The following is a 12,659-nucleotide window of genomic DNA, read 5'->3' as shown; positions in this document are numbered from 1 at the left end:
ATGTTTTCTGTATTGTATGGTAAGCTTATCCTTTCATTTGATAGTCCCATTTGGATGTGATAGCTAACATTTTCAGTAAGCAGTAGACAAAAGAAGTGAAAATATGAATGTAATTTATTTTCAATATTTACATAAATACAGAATTATTTTAACAAATAAAATAACAAATACAAAATAAAAGGTTTGACAGACAGCCATGCCCAGCATGGGCCTGGAGAGCTGCAGAGTCCATTGGGGGGAAGAGGGGGGGTGGGATGTGGGGAAGAGGAAGAGCAGCCATGTTAACAGTGTTATGGCTACAGATGTAATGTCTAACTCAACATTAGCCATGACAGTCTGGGCTTAGCAAGGGCCTTAGAATACATACTCTAAAGGCCAAATCCAAAGACAGTGATACTGACATTTTAGCAGTTCACAGTCTTTGGGGGTGGTCTTTCAGGCAATTGGCTGGTGACTTAAAAAATATATAATTTCTCCAAGGGGTGAAATTAACTCCATCTCGCAAAAACAGCCCAGGACTGTCATGTCTAATGTTGGAGTGGTCAACAATGGCACCATTTAGGCTATGAACAAAAGTAGCCATAACACTGTTAACAAACTTCCGGGCCTTGTCAATTTTGACAGGATTTGCACCAGCCCTCCACCGGCGCCTCTGGGAGAGCATGATCTTCATGCCAGGGTGCCGATGGTGAAGCTGGTGCAGGTCCTCCTTCATCTGGTTCAGCAACTGAACACTGGGCACATCCCCCATGTCATTGCCGCCACAGTGGATGAGGAGGACATCCGGGACTGCTCTTCCTCGCAGGGAGTAGGAAAAGAAAGGGAGGACACCTCTCCAGCGCAGTCCACCCCAACCGAACCAGCACACCCTCAGGTCGAGGCCAAGGTTGCTGCCGATGGTCTCTGTAGCTCTCTGGGCTCCACACCGGACATAGCTGTCTCCGATTATCCATACAGTCACTATGGGAGGAAAATAAATGAGAGCAACAAATGCTTCAGATCATGCGGAATATCAAATCAATTATAAAGGGTTTCTCATTTTGTTCCTTTGACAATAACATGCAAAATAACTATGAAATCACACCTGTATGGTTAAAAGTAACAAGAGAGCAAAACCTCAAAAAACAGATTAACAGCAAACAGTTTATATATATATATATATATATTTATATACTGTGTGCTGTTTATCTACAATTGTGCACACATGTATATGTATAGTATGTTTGTGTGTAATGTCAACCATCTGAAGTCATGTAAAGTAAGCCAGGACCATCAACTTACAGGTTGTGCAGTTTGGCGTGGAGGAGGTTGCAATCTTCTTTTTGCTTAATGCTGAAATAAATGTAAAAGAATTAATCAATATAAAAGCACCTTTCTTTTTCTACAGTCATATTTCATTAATCACATTTAATTCACGCAACACTAGCCATATCTCTGCTAGTTTACAAAGTTTAGTTAAATGACATTTATATTTGAAAAACGGTGAAGCACTTAAAAAACAATTGTATTGTGTAGGTTCAAGAACATTTAAATCAAAAGGACAAGTTTTGTAAAGTTACAGGGTATCTTACCTTCAGAATATGCCGGGAACGAGGAGCAGTGACCGCAAGCTGTGTTGTTAGCATAGGTTGTTAGCTTATTACTGAGAGCATGTTAGCTTAGCTTCTTAGCCTGAGCTAGGTCTGGAACGTCACGCTCGGTGGCAACAGGTCCCGCCCTGTCCCGCCTCGGCTCCGCCTCAGCACCGCCTCTTTGCCCTTATTTGGAGCAGGCGGGAGTTAGACTCTGGCGTCACTGTCGAGCCGTTAGTGGCCGACTCCGCCTACTAAGGGCTTCACGGCAACTCTGCAGAATCCTATGGGTGACGTCACGGACCCTACGTCCATTTATATATACAGTCTATGCTTCCACAGATGACATTTTTGTATGTATTTATTGTCAAAGCATTTAATATATTCATTGCTATCGGGATGTTAAGAGCATTCCATGGAATATAACAAAAAGTGTTTCTGAAGTGAATTACCTACCATACCTTTAAATGTCAGCTAAAAGAGCAGTGAAATTAAAGACCTCTGAATTTTCTGTAAAGATATTAACAGTACTTAATGTCAGATTAGTAAACAAAAAAACATTAGCTACCAGAATAATTTCCACCACTCATGGACCACACCCACCTTTTCTTGTGAAAAACTGAGTGACATACTGTCGCCCTTTAGTCCCTCTCTCTTGTCTTTCTCTCCTTTCTCTTCTTTTCTTTGAGCCTGACTTTGTTGGTCGTTGAGACATGGTACAACACAGTATGTAGGCTAAGTACTAGCATCCCTCCTCACATGCTTTCACTCTCTGCAAGTGCTGGTAACGCACCGCGTTTGGAGGTAGGACCAAACCATTACATGTAAATAAAAGGGGGTGTACAGAGGCTTTTGGTAATTAACTTTTGGAAGAAAATAAGTTAAATGAATCGTAAGTTTAGTGAGTAATTTATCAATATAACGTTCTATTAATGTTAATTATTGAGGATTGATTAAAGGTTTACATTTTTTTTCTTAACGTTCTGAACATTTTGGGGCCCCTGTCAGTCACGGGCCCTTAGAATCGTCCTAACTTTTCACCACCTTACGGCGCCCCTGGAAGTGTGTATAATATATATCACTCAGGTCTACTCTTTTTATTTGCTTTAGTTTAGTAGATATCTACAAAGAGTCGATATTTTAAAAATTTCTAAAACCATTTAGTGCTTCACATAATAAAATACACAACGGCTGTAGCCTGTTTTAGGAACTGTTTGTGTGTGTGTGTGTGTGTGTGTGTGTGTGTGTGTGTGTGTGTGTGTGTGTGTGGTACAGTGTGTAGGTGTGTGTGTTGTACAGTGCGTAGATGCAGTTTTGTAAATAAAACTTTTGGCCCGTAATTTATTTTCCTCATTGTAGCGACCAGAGAGGGGGGGGGTGAGGGATATATCCAGTCTCCGATAGTGTTACGTTATTATGAGAGTGCTCTGTTTGATTCTGAAATTGTATATATTTATATAAATATATATATATATATATGTGTGTGGGTGTGTCCCCGCATCTGTAGCCTGTTATTGTCTCATTATACCGCACTGTGAATGAATTAAAAGTAAATATATAAGTCGTCATGAACACATCTGTCCATCAGACAGAGGGCTGCTGTGCCTCCTGTCATCATTAATGGACGTCTCTTTAAAATGACCGCTCAGAGGAGAGGAGTTCTCATCTCTCTAACCGCCTGCTGCTTCCCCTCCTCTCTCCTCGGTTCCCCTCCTCGAGTCCTTCGCTCGCATCTCCTGTGGGCGGGACTAAGTATCGAGGATAGGAGTCGAGGAGGGGAGTTAGAGAAATGAGAAAGGGCCATGGTCCATCATGGCTGGTAATCATAAATCCCTCATCACTCAATCTCACGGATTTTAGAATGTGCTTCTGGTTTGGATTTTCAAAATAAAATAACCATGACAATAATTTGACTATCATGATAGATAGAATGGAGCAACAGAATGCCTCACGTTGGGTGATATTTAATATGGCAAAGGTATGATATGCATTTTAAATGCATATCATACTTTTTTTAGAAAGTTCAAAAAGTAGTATAAATATGTCATGATTTTATTTTTAAAATCTTCCACATTGGGGTGTATTTCCGGCCGACTGTATCTAGCTTGATTTATCGCCCTGGACCTCAGCATCCAGCTGCATCCTACACAGGTGATTCAATTGATATTTAAACGTCTCTAATGTAAAATAAGCTTATGTTGGCGTTTCAGACTTAGTGTCTGTAGGGGAATTATTAATTATAGTTCGAAACATTACATATTTTGACGTTTGGGTTGGCAGGACGGTGATAATATGTCACCGCCATCTGCTTTCTTCCTCTTCTTCGTCGTTTTTTCCTAGAGCCTAATGCTCACAAATGTTATATTTTTACGTTTACACAAATGTGTGTTTGTTACATTAACCGAGTGGTCCTCGTTCTGAAATATTAGGCTACTACAGATATGTAACGTTATTCTTAACCTGTTAAGAACCTAAATCCTATTCTAGCGTTGGGACTATACCGGGTGTGACATGTATGTGTAGTAGAAAAAAGCATAAACGTTAAAATATTGATTATTATATGTTATGAATTGGGTGTTATTTGTGAAAGGAGGGATGAGAGCGGTTGACAGATGCTCTCCGGATGCAGCAGCAGCATCATCATCATGGCGTCCTTCAGTGAAGGGCAGAGCACAGCATCATGATGCTGCGACACCACAGAGTCTCTGCATGCTAACTATAGGGCTAACATTAAGCTCCTATTTAAAAAAAAAAGCCAGCGGTATTTATAGTGAAAATACTTGCAATTCGGCTATTCTGTTCATTTGGCTACGTCATTGCATTGTGTGTGAGCTGTTATTATAGCGTTATCCATCCTTGGCCGAAGCGCCATTCCCTTTCGTGTTTAGCTTTAGCATCTTCCTGTTTATAGGCTTTCTACTATGAGTTATGCAAAAATACATCAGAATGTTCATGTTGTATATTAATAACAATGCTTAAACTGTACTACTTAATTACTTCATTGACCAACATTTATTATTCAATCTTTCAAAATCACAAATTCTAGTTTACAGTTTGCTGAATATCTTTTTGATATTGGTCAAAAGTTGGCCAAAACATGACATTTGAAGACGTGACCTTTGCCTCATTGTTTTGGGATATTTTAATAAATAGAGATCGGAGGAATCAGGAAATGTATGATTATACATACATTATATGCAGCCATATGTTTGCCCACTTTGTCCCGTTGGTAATCATGTCTTGATTACTTCGCAACACAATGTTGTATAGTAAATATAGTATAACAATATATTACTGTATGAGAAAGTTGTTGTTCTGTACAGTACCAATTTGTATTACTATACGATACAACATTTGTTTAAAAAAGTATTGTTTCTTTGTTTTTTGACTCAACCTTTATCAAAAATAATATTAAATATATTTGAATAATCTTTCTTTATTTTACATTACCTCCGACCCCAGGTGCAGTACTTCTTTGTTCTAGTGGTGGTGGAGTGAGCTTACCATCATGGGGGAACTGTTCAGGAGCGAGGAGATGACACTGGCCCAGCTCTTCCTCCAATCAGAGGCAGCCTACTGCTGCGTCAGTGAGCTGGGAGAACTGGGCATGGTCCAGTTCAGAGATGTGAGTATGAATAATCCATGCTATGCCATCTTTCAGCTCCTCTGGAGGCAGAAATGATCTAATTCAATAATGTATAATGACTTAAAAAATAATAATGCTGTCATTATAAGTCATACATATCCATAACTATTGAGTCATGATATCCTAATTAATATTCCCTTATTTGTGTCCACCCACAGCTGAATCCTGATGTCAACGTGTTCCAGCGCAAGTTTGTGAATGAAGTGAGGAGATGTGAGGAGATGGACAGGAAACTGAGTAAGTCACTGCAGTTGTGCCAGTGAGGAAAACTGATCTGGAAGAACATAAAGAACATTGTTTTTCATTGGTAAGATATTGAATCATGGCTTCTCTCTGAACAGGGTTTGTGGAGAAAGAGATCAAGAAAGCTGCAATCCCAACTGTGGACACTGGGGAGAACCCAGAGGTGCCCTTTCCCAGGGACATGATCGACCTGGAGGTAAGTCATTATGAGAAGATGCATTAATACATTCATTTCATCAACGTTCAATGGAAGGGGGGATAAAAACACACTTCATATGGCTTTGATTTGACCCCAAAAAGCCTTTTAAACGGTCACATTCCAAAACAAACACAAAGTCGGCATCGCCTCCAATATGAAGACACGTTTTCCTCTTGTGGCTCTGTGTTGTAAAGAGTCCTGCTTATATGGCTCCTAATAGCTCCATGGACAGCACTGAGCTGCCTCTGATGCTCAGCAACACACACACACACACACACACACACACACACACACACACACACACACACACACACACACACACACACACACACACACACACACACACACACACACACACACACACACACACACACACACACACACACACACACACACACACACACACACACACACACACACACACACACACACACACACATGCATGATGTCAGTCTAATGGGTGGACACACAGACAGAGACACAGTCATTAAAGCACGATGAAGTGGTTAGTTATTTAAGGTGCATGCATTTACCTTTATATACAGAATACACAACGTGCAGGATTCCACAGTGACGATGCACATTGTTACGAGCACAGTGTTCATGTTGTATTCACGCTGCTCATTGTGACTGGCTGGCAGGCCACCTTCGAGAAGCTTGAGAACGAACTGAAGGAAATCAACACCAACCAGGAGGCCCTGAAGAAGAACTTCCTGGAGCTGACGGAGCTCAAACACATCCTCCGCCGAACGCAGCAGTTCTTTGATGAGGTTTGCTTCTTCGCCTTCTCAACGTTCACACCACGACAGATCATCAATGTGTAACTGAGTTCTTCTTCATGTACCTGATAGATGGAGGATCCCAACCTGCTGGAGGAGTCTTCCTCCCTGATGGAGGGCAATGAGGGGGGTCGAGGGGCCCCGCTCAGACTTGGGTAAGCATATTACTGCATCACATTCTCTCATACACATCCACCACTTGTCTGGGCAAATATTGGAATAGTAATATAAAGTGATCATAATTACATTTTGTTTTTCGGTGCTTTTGCATTATACAAACAAAACCTCCCATTTTGTATGATATCATTTTGCTTTATGATGTGTTTTCTTTATGTTGCTTATTAAAATACCTGGTAGCTTTACAAAAAGCAAACAGCCACACCTGACCGAGGATGATTTGATGTGGGTAATGAACAGAAACATGGTCCTGCTTAAAACAAAAGACTGACGAGGTACATTCTGTGGTTTGTTTTCTTTTGTGCTATCTGCTCTGATTGCTTGTTTGTTTTGTGTGTTCAGGTTTGTGGCCGGAGTGATCAGCAGGGAGAGGATTCCAACCTTTGAGAGGATGCTGTGGAGGGTGTGCCGGGGAAACGTCTTCTTAAGGAAGGCAGAGATTGAGGATCCTCTGGAGGACCCCGCCACGGTCAGCACACTTAACATACATCATGAGACAAGTAGAAATACATATTAAGAAGAAAAAGTACAAAGAAGCATACACAGATCAGTAATACGCAGTTGTAACCGTTTTTATTTACATATACAACGGATGTTTTTTTAAAACTTGTTTTCTTTCCAACAGGGAGACCAAGTCGTCAAATCAGTGTTCATCATCTTCTTCCAAGGCGACCAGCTGAAGAACAGGGTGAAGAAGATCTGTGAGGGGTGGGTGTTATGAACTAAGAATTATTCACAATATTATACGAGATAGTATTATATAAAAGTAAAAATGACAATAAAAGTCAAGCTCAGAGATAAATGTTGGTACCAGAGGTGGAAAGATATGGTTAGAAGTGTCATGGCCGCGATAACAATGGGATCCGTACGAATGCTGTTCACCCAGACCAGAGGAAGGAGTGGACGAGCCGGGTCAACATTTTAAACACTGCCAAACGGTCAGCATGTTCTTGGCTCTAACATCTAGTGGCCTTTAAAGGAATGTGCGCTCACTGACTGATTCTTTGGGTTACACCTGATGTCAGAACACCATCCAGGATGTCTGGGCATGAACCGGCACATTCTACACGCGGTTATCTGTCCCACATTTACAACTTTTCATAACTACATTTATATTAAAAATTCTTCCGAGTTTGAAAGACATGAGTTTTGACCAGGCAGAGAGGGTTAAACAAACATAATAATTGTTATTGTTTATTGGAATCAAGGTTTTCGAGTCATATTCGGGACTCTGGGATTGATATAAACGGCCTCGTCTGCTTCAATGTTGACCATTATTTTGCATTTGTCACTATCAAGTTCCAACTTGATAGAAATGCAGCGCTAACCCTCCGGAGTACCTTATAATGCCGTCTGTTGTCTCCACTGCGCAATAATGGCACGTTTCCATGTTTGTTTCATGAAGTAACGTAAACAAAGGAGCATGGTGGAAGCAGAAGTACAGCGTGTGTATTTAATATGTTGTGTATTTGTACAGGTTCCGTGCCTCTCTCTATCCGTGTCCAGAGACGTCACAGGAGAGGAAGGAGATGCTGGCCGGAGTCAACAGCCGCATCGACGACCTCCAGATGGTACGGTTGTCACGAGAAGGATCTTTACCACTCATCACTACATTACACACACATCAATAAACCCATATCCATACAAATAGAGCAAGATGAGGCTCCGTTTATTTAATCATTCGTACGCTTTGTTACGCTGCTGCTGACTTAACAACAGTACATCATTCTGAAACTTTGCAAAGCAGGATGTCTGTGTTCAGGCTCAGTCTTCCTTTAGAACATGTATGTATTCACAAAGGCTTCATCCTGCAGAGGGTGTTCTCTTGTGCACTAGTTCTCATCGGTGAAGGAGCTTTGTTCTGCCTCACAGTGTTGGGGTTTCCTAAAGTGTGCCCTTACTGAGTCTGGAACAAGCCTGGTTCTGCTTGAGAGGTCTGCTCCAGTCTGAGCCTGTCAATCAAATACAATGTATTCAACTCTACAGAACTAGTGCATTTTACTCAGGTTTACGTACACATATAATGATGTGCATTACAGATGGCCTGAGCCTAAGAGAGGTATAGTAAAACCATTCCTCAACATTTACAATACAAACACTGCACATTTCAGATGTAAGCCCTCATTCTGCCTGCGTGACAAGACGCCGTGCAGCACCGAGATGAAGCCCAACAGAGACAGAAGAAATTACTTGAAATTGAAAAAAGAAAAAGGAAACCAGTAATAATTAAATAAATTACATACCAAACTAATGATTCCTGTGCCATGGCAACCACTTACATTATTATAACACCTCAAAGTAGTTGAATCTTCCACACTATCAAGCCCACACATCCCAGTACCCAGTGTTGACTGGACCAGGATCTACACTCTAAGATAAATGGCTCCACCCTGCGTCTGTAGGTGCTGAACCAGACAGAGGACCACCGTCAGCGAGTGCTGCAGGCCGCCTCCAAGACCATGCGGGTGTGGTTCATCAAGGTGAGGAAGATGAAGGCCATCTACCACACGCTCAACCTGTGCAACATCGACGTCACCCAGAAGTGTCTGATTGCTGAGGTGTGGTGTCCCGTCTCCGACCTGGACTCCATCCAGTTCGCTCTCCGCAGAGGGACGGTGAGTTGGTTGTGTATTTATGTATTCACATCAATTCTTCATAATATTCTTATATGTGTCGTGTAGGGTCCCATGTCTCTCTCTGCATGTCCTGCACACGTTGCATCAATAAAGCCATAAGCTACCATCTTAAATGTATTCAGTTGTTATTGCCCATGCTCTGCTTCGTGCTGTTGTGATCTATATTATACTAAGTGCTGCATCTGGGTCTACACATTTGGATTGTTCTTCACTTAACCTGTGGCGGCAGGTCACAGAGCATTGATAGCAGCCACTCATGTCATTGTTCATCAAGGATGACTCTGGGCTTAAGGACTACTTTATTGGGTTCACACCTTTACTGCACTCAGGATGCTGTTAGGCTGTGGGAACTAAAGGCATTCTGAATACAGTTTAGTTCCCTGCCCACTCAAATGCAACAGGATCACACCAACACAGTACCAACATCATTAGTCGGTACAAAAGCTTGGAGAATATTGTGCATGAAAAAAATGTATACGATCTAATTACAAGTGGAAAGCCAAAAGCAACCGAAAACAGGCCACAGGATTTGTTCTGACATGCATTTAGTGAATTCAGTAAATGTAGGGCATGTCATGAGGGTGCATGGACCCCCTGTCACGTGCTCTTACTGTTCAACATGAACCTGGGCTTCCTTCGACAGGAGAGGAGTGGCTCCACAGTGCCGTCCATTCTCAACAGGATGCAGACCAAGCAAACCCCGCCCACCTTCAACAAGACCAACAAGTTCACGTCAGGCTTCCAGAACATTGTGGACGCCTACGGCATCGGGAACTACCGGGAGATCAATCCAGGTTATACAGAAAATGCAGCCTTGTTTTTCTTGTTATTATATCATTTTCTATTTCTAAGACTAACCGGCGAATTCACACATAGTTTAATGCGGCCCATAAGGAGAACCATGGCAGTGAGAAAAGTGTTCCTAATGCAAGCTGCAGGGCTTTACTGACGAGGCGCAGAGGCATTCCGCCAGACCTCGGGCGAAGAACACGAAGTCGAAAGATAGACAGCCTTGTTGGAATATAACAGTAACTCTCTATCTCTACACATCTTGCTTTAATGCTGCATTGATTGGATATTAAGATTGCTATGAACTTTGTTTGATGTGGAATTAACACTTTTGACCTAGTAGGCTACAGATCACATGATACTAAGTGATATTTGACTGAATGACCGTTTGAGTGCTTCTGATTGGGCCTTGTGTGTGATTGTGGCCCGCCACAGCTCCATACACCATCATCACCTTCCCCTTCCTGTTTGCGGTGATGTTTGGGGACATGGGTCACGGCACGCTGATGACCTGTGCTGCCCTCTACCTGGTGATCAGAGAGAGTCGCCTCGTCGCCCAGAAGAGTGACAACGAGGTGCGATAACACATGACTCACCCAGCAATGATAGCTCAGCAGTTCAAACTTACAGTACACATATTCAACGTAAACATATGTGTGTCTCTGTAGATCTTCAACATGGTGTTTGCCGGTCGCTACATCATCCTGCTGATGGGGCTCTTCTCCATGTACACGGGAATCATTTACAACGACTGCTTCTCCAAGTCACTCAACATGTTCGGCTCTGGATGGAGCGTCAGGCCAATGTTCAGCACCAAAGGAGCCAACTGGACGTACGTCATGCATCCCTGCTGCTTACACTGATTCTGGTTGAGAGGAGCACATCCTCATTTCAGTTCGTCTAGATTCTAGCGTGTCTACAACAAATCAAAGAGGAAATCAACAACAATGGTGTAACCTTTTGGCATGAAAATTGCACATCAAATGTTAAAGGAATATTTGTATCATTTTGTGAAATACTCATCTTCACTTTGTTGCTGACGATGAGATGAGAAGATGGATATCAATTGACATGTCTGTGTTTTCAGCCCAGTGCTGGAGTCAGGACGTAGTTAGCCTAGCTTAGCATACAGACAAGAAGAGAGGGCAACAGGTAACTTGTTTCTGTCTAATGGGAAGAAATATAGCAACTTACGCCATCTAACGCTTACTCATTAACACGTTGGTGATACTTGTAGCAACACCTTTTGGAACAACAGCTGCAGGGCTTCTGGCTCGGCACGTTGTGTTTGCCTGTGCAGAAACCTTCACTGATGTCTGCTCACTGATCTGCGACTAACCTGTGCTTACATTATTCCATCGAAAACTGACGTAAATATTCTGATATTTTCATGAAATATAACAAATGTTATGTTTTAAACCAGTCCTTCGCCCCTCGCTATCTTATAACTTACCATTATATCTATTGGTTTTATTTAACTTCTGTGCTGTTTGTGTTGGTATTCTAATGTGTTGCTGGTTCCTCTAAAGCCACCAGCAAGTAAACAGTCTAATTTTTGTCAACATTTTTATTTATTCATTTCCTCCTGATCTGTCCTAGGTTTGAGACACTCGATGGAAATCGGGTGCTGCAGTTGGACCCGGCTGTTCCTGGTGTGTTCAACGGGCCTTACCCACTCGGAATCGACCCGGTAAAACCTTTACACTCACTTAAACAACACACATAAGTAGCTTGAGTTTGGGAGTGTATTTAAAGGCTGATACAGTTCCTCCTCTGTGCCATAGAGCTCCATTGGAGATACACCTTGAGCCACGCTGTTTCTCTGGCTGACAGTTCCTTCATTATCATGAACACACACACACACACACACACACACACACACACACACACACACACACACACACACACACACACACACACACACACACACACACACACACGTTTATTTATAATCAATATAACCCTCATACCACATTCCCCATCTTGCTGCCCCTAATAGTCACTAGAACACTACATTTGGAATCCTCCACTATTTTCTTTTTTATTTATTGCCTTTTATATTGAGCTTTTTGATAAATGAAACTATACCTTTCTGTGAGCTGAATGATTGAACAGAAATAATTACCACAAAGGAGAATAATATAGAGTTTATAAAATAGATTTTTGTTTTTTGAAAGTGCACCCAGAACAGCCTCAGCTCTGTTAGTTCTCAAACATGTGACCTTTGTATGTAATCACTGCAGATCTGGAACCTTGCCACCAACAAGCTGACCTTCCTCAACTCCTTCAAGATGAAGATGTCTGTGATCGTGGGCGTCACCCACATGCTGTTCGGAGTGTCTCTCAGTCTCTTCAACCACCTGTAAGTGTTACACTCCACAGCAAGGCTGAAGACTGCCATCTGAACTATCAGTCTTACTCGGTTCTCATAGCAGAATCATTATGAGCTAAAGCGTCTGCACTTGATCTGATTGGTCACACTCAAAGGCGTAACACAACGCCTATGAGAGGGACGTGATGATGTAATATCATACTTGAAGATGATGTTGCACACTTCTGGACAGTGTTTTGCTAATGCACACCCAGGGAAGTCAAAGCGTCAAGCACATGATAAAGATA

General features: G+C 42.0%; 1 protein-coding gene and 1 long non-coding RNA gene across 3 annotated transcripts in view; one reads left to right on the top strand and one right to left on the bottom strand.

Moving 5' to 3' along the window:
- Positions 1 to 214: 214 nt before the first annotated feature.
- Positions 215 to 1,783, bottom strand: LOC139435829 (uncharacterized). The gene is made up of 3 exons (XR_011645032.1): positions 1,572 to 1,783; positions 1,282 to 1,332; positions 215 to 960 (listed from the first exon to the last, which is right to left on the bottom strand). It is a non-coding gene; the product is annotated as an uncharacterized lncRNA (long non-coding RNA).
- A 1,872-nt stretch (positions 1,784 to 3,655) lies between these two features.
- Positions 3,656 to 12,659, top strand: part of LOC117464930 (V-type proton ATPase 116 kDa subunit a 1-like) — a 50,135-nt gene continuing 41,131 nt past the window's right edge. For both annotated transcript variants that reach the window (XM_034107706.1, XM_034107705.1), the window contains exons 1-15: positions 3,656 to 3,722; positions 5,034 to 5,196; positions 5,376 to 5,454; positions 5,559 to 5,656; positions 6,301 to 6,429; positions 6,511 to 6,593; positions 6,958 to 7,084; positions 7,241 to 7,323; positions 8,093 to 8,186; positions 9,018 to 9,230; positions 9,895 to 10,045; positions 10,476 to 10,615; positions 10,709 to 10,872; positions 11,640 to 11,730; positions 12,284 to 12,402. In XM_034107706.1, coding sequence (XP_033963597.1) covers positions 5,080 to 5,196; positions 5,376 to 5,454; positions 5,559 to 5,656; positions 6,301 to 6,429; positions 6,511 to 6,593; positions 6,958 to 7,084; positions 7,241 to 7,323; positions 8,093 to 8,186; positions 9,018 to 9,230; positions 9,895 to 10,045; positions 10,476 to 10,615; positions 10,709 to 10,872; positions 11,640 to 11,730; positions 12,284 to 12,402 — 1,688 coding nt within the window. In that variant the 5' untranslated portion in view covers positions 3,656 to 3,722; positions 5,034 to 5,079. The remainder of the gene's footprint in view (positions 3,723 to 5,033; positions 5,197 to 5,375; positions 5,455 to 5,558; positions 5,657 to 6,300; positions 6,430 to 6,510; positions 6,594 to 6,957; positions 7,085 to 7,240; positions 7,324 to 8,092; positions 8,187 to 9,017; positions 9,231 to 9,894; positions 10,046 to 10,475; positions 10,616 to 10,708; positions 10,873 to 11,639; positions 11,731 to 12,283; positions 12,403 to 12,659) is intronic.

Source organism: Pseudochaenichthys georgianus, chromosome 19, assembly GCF_902827115.2.
Source record: "Pseudochaenichthys georgianus chromosome 19, fPseGeo1.2, whole genome shotgun sequence".
Classification (NCBI taxonomy): domain Eukaryota; kingdom Metazoa; phylum Chordata; class Actinopteri; order Perciformes; family Channichthyidae; genus Pseudochaenichthys; species Pseudochaenichthys georgianus.
This window is presented reverse-complemented; position numbering and strand designations above follow the sequence as displayed.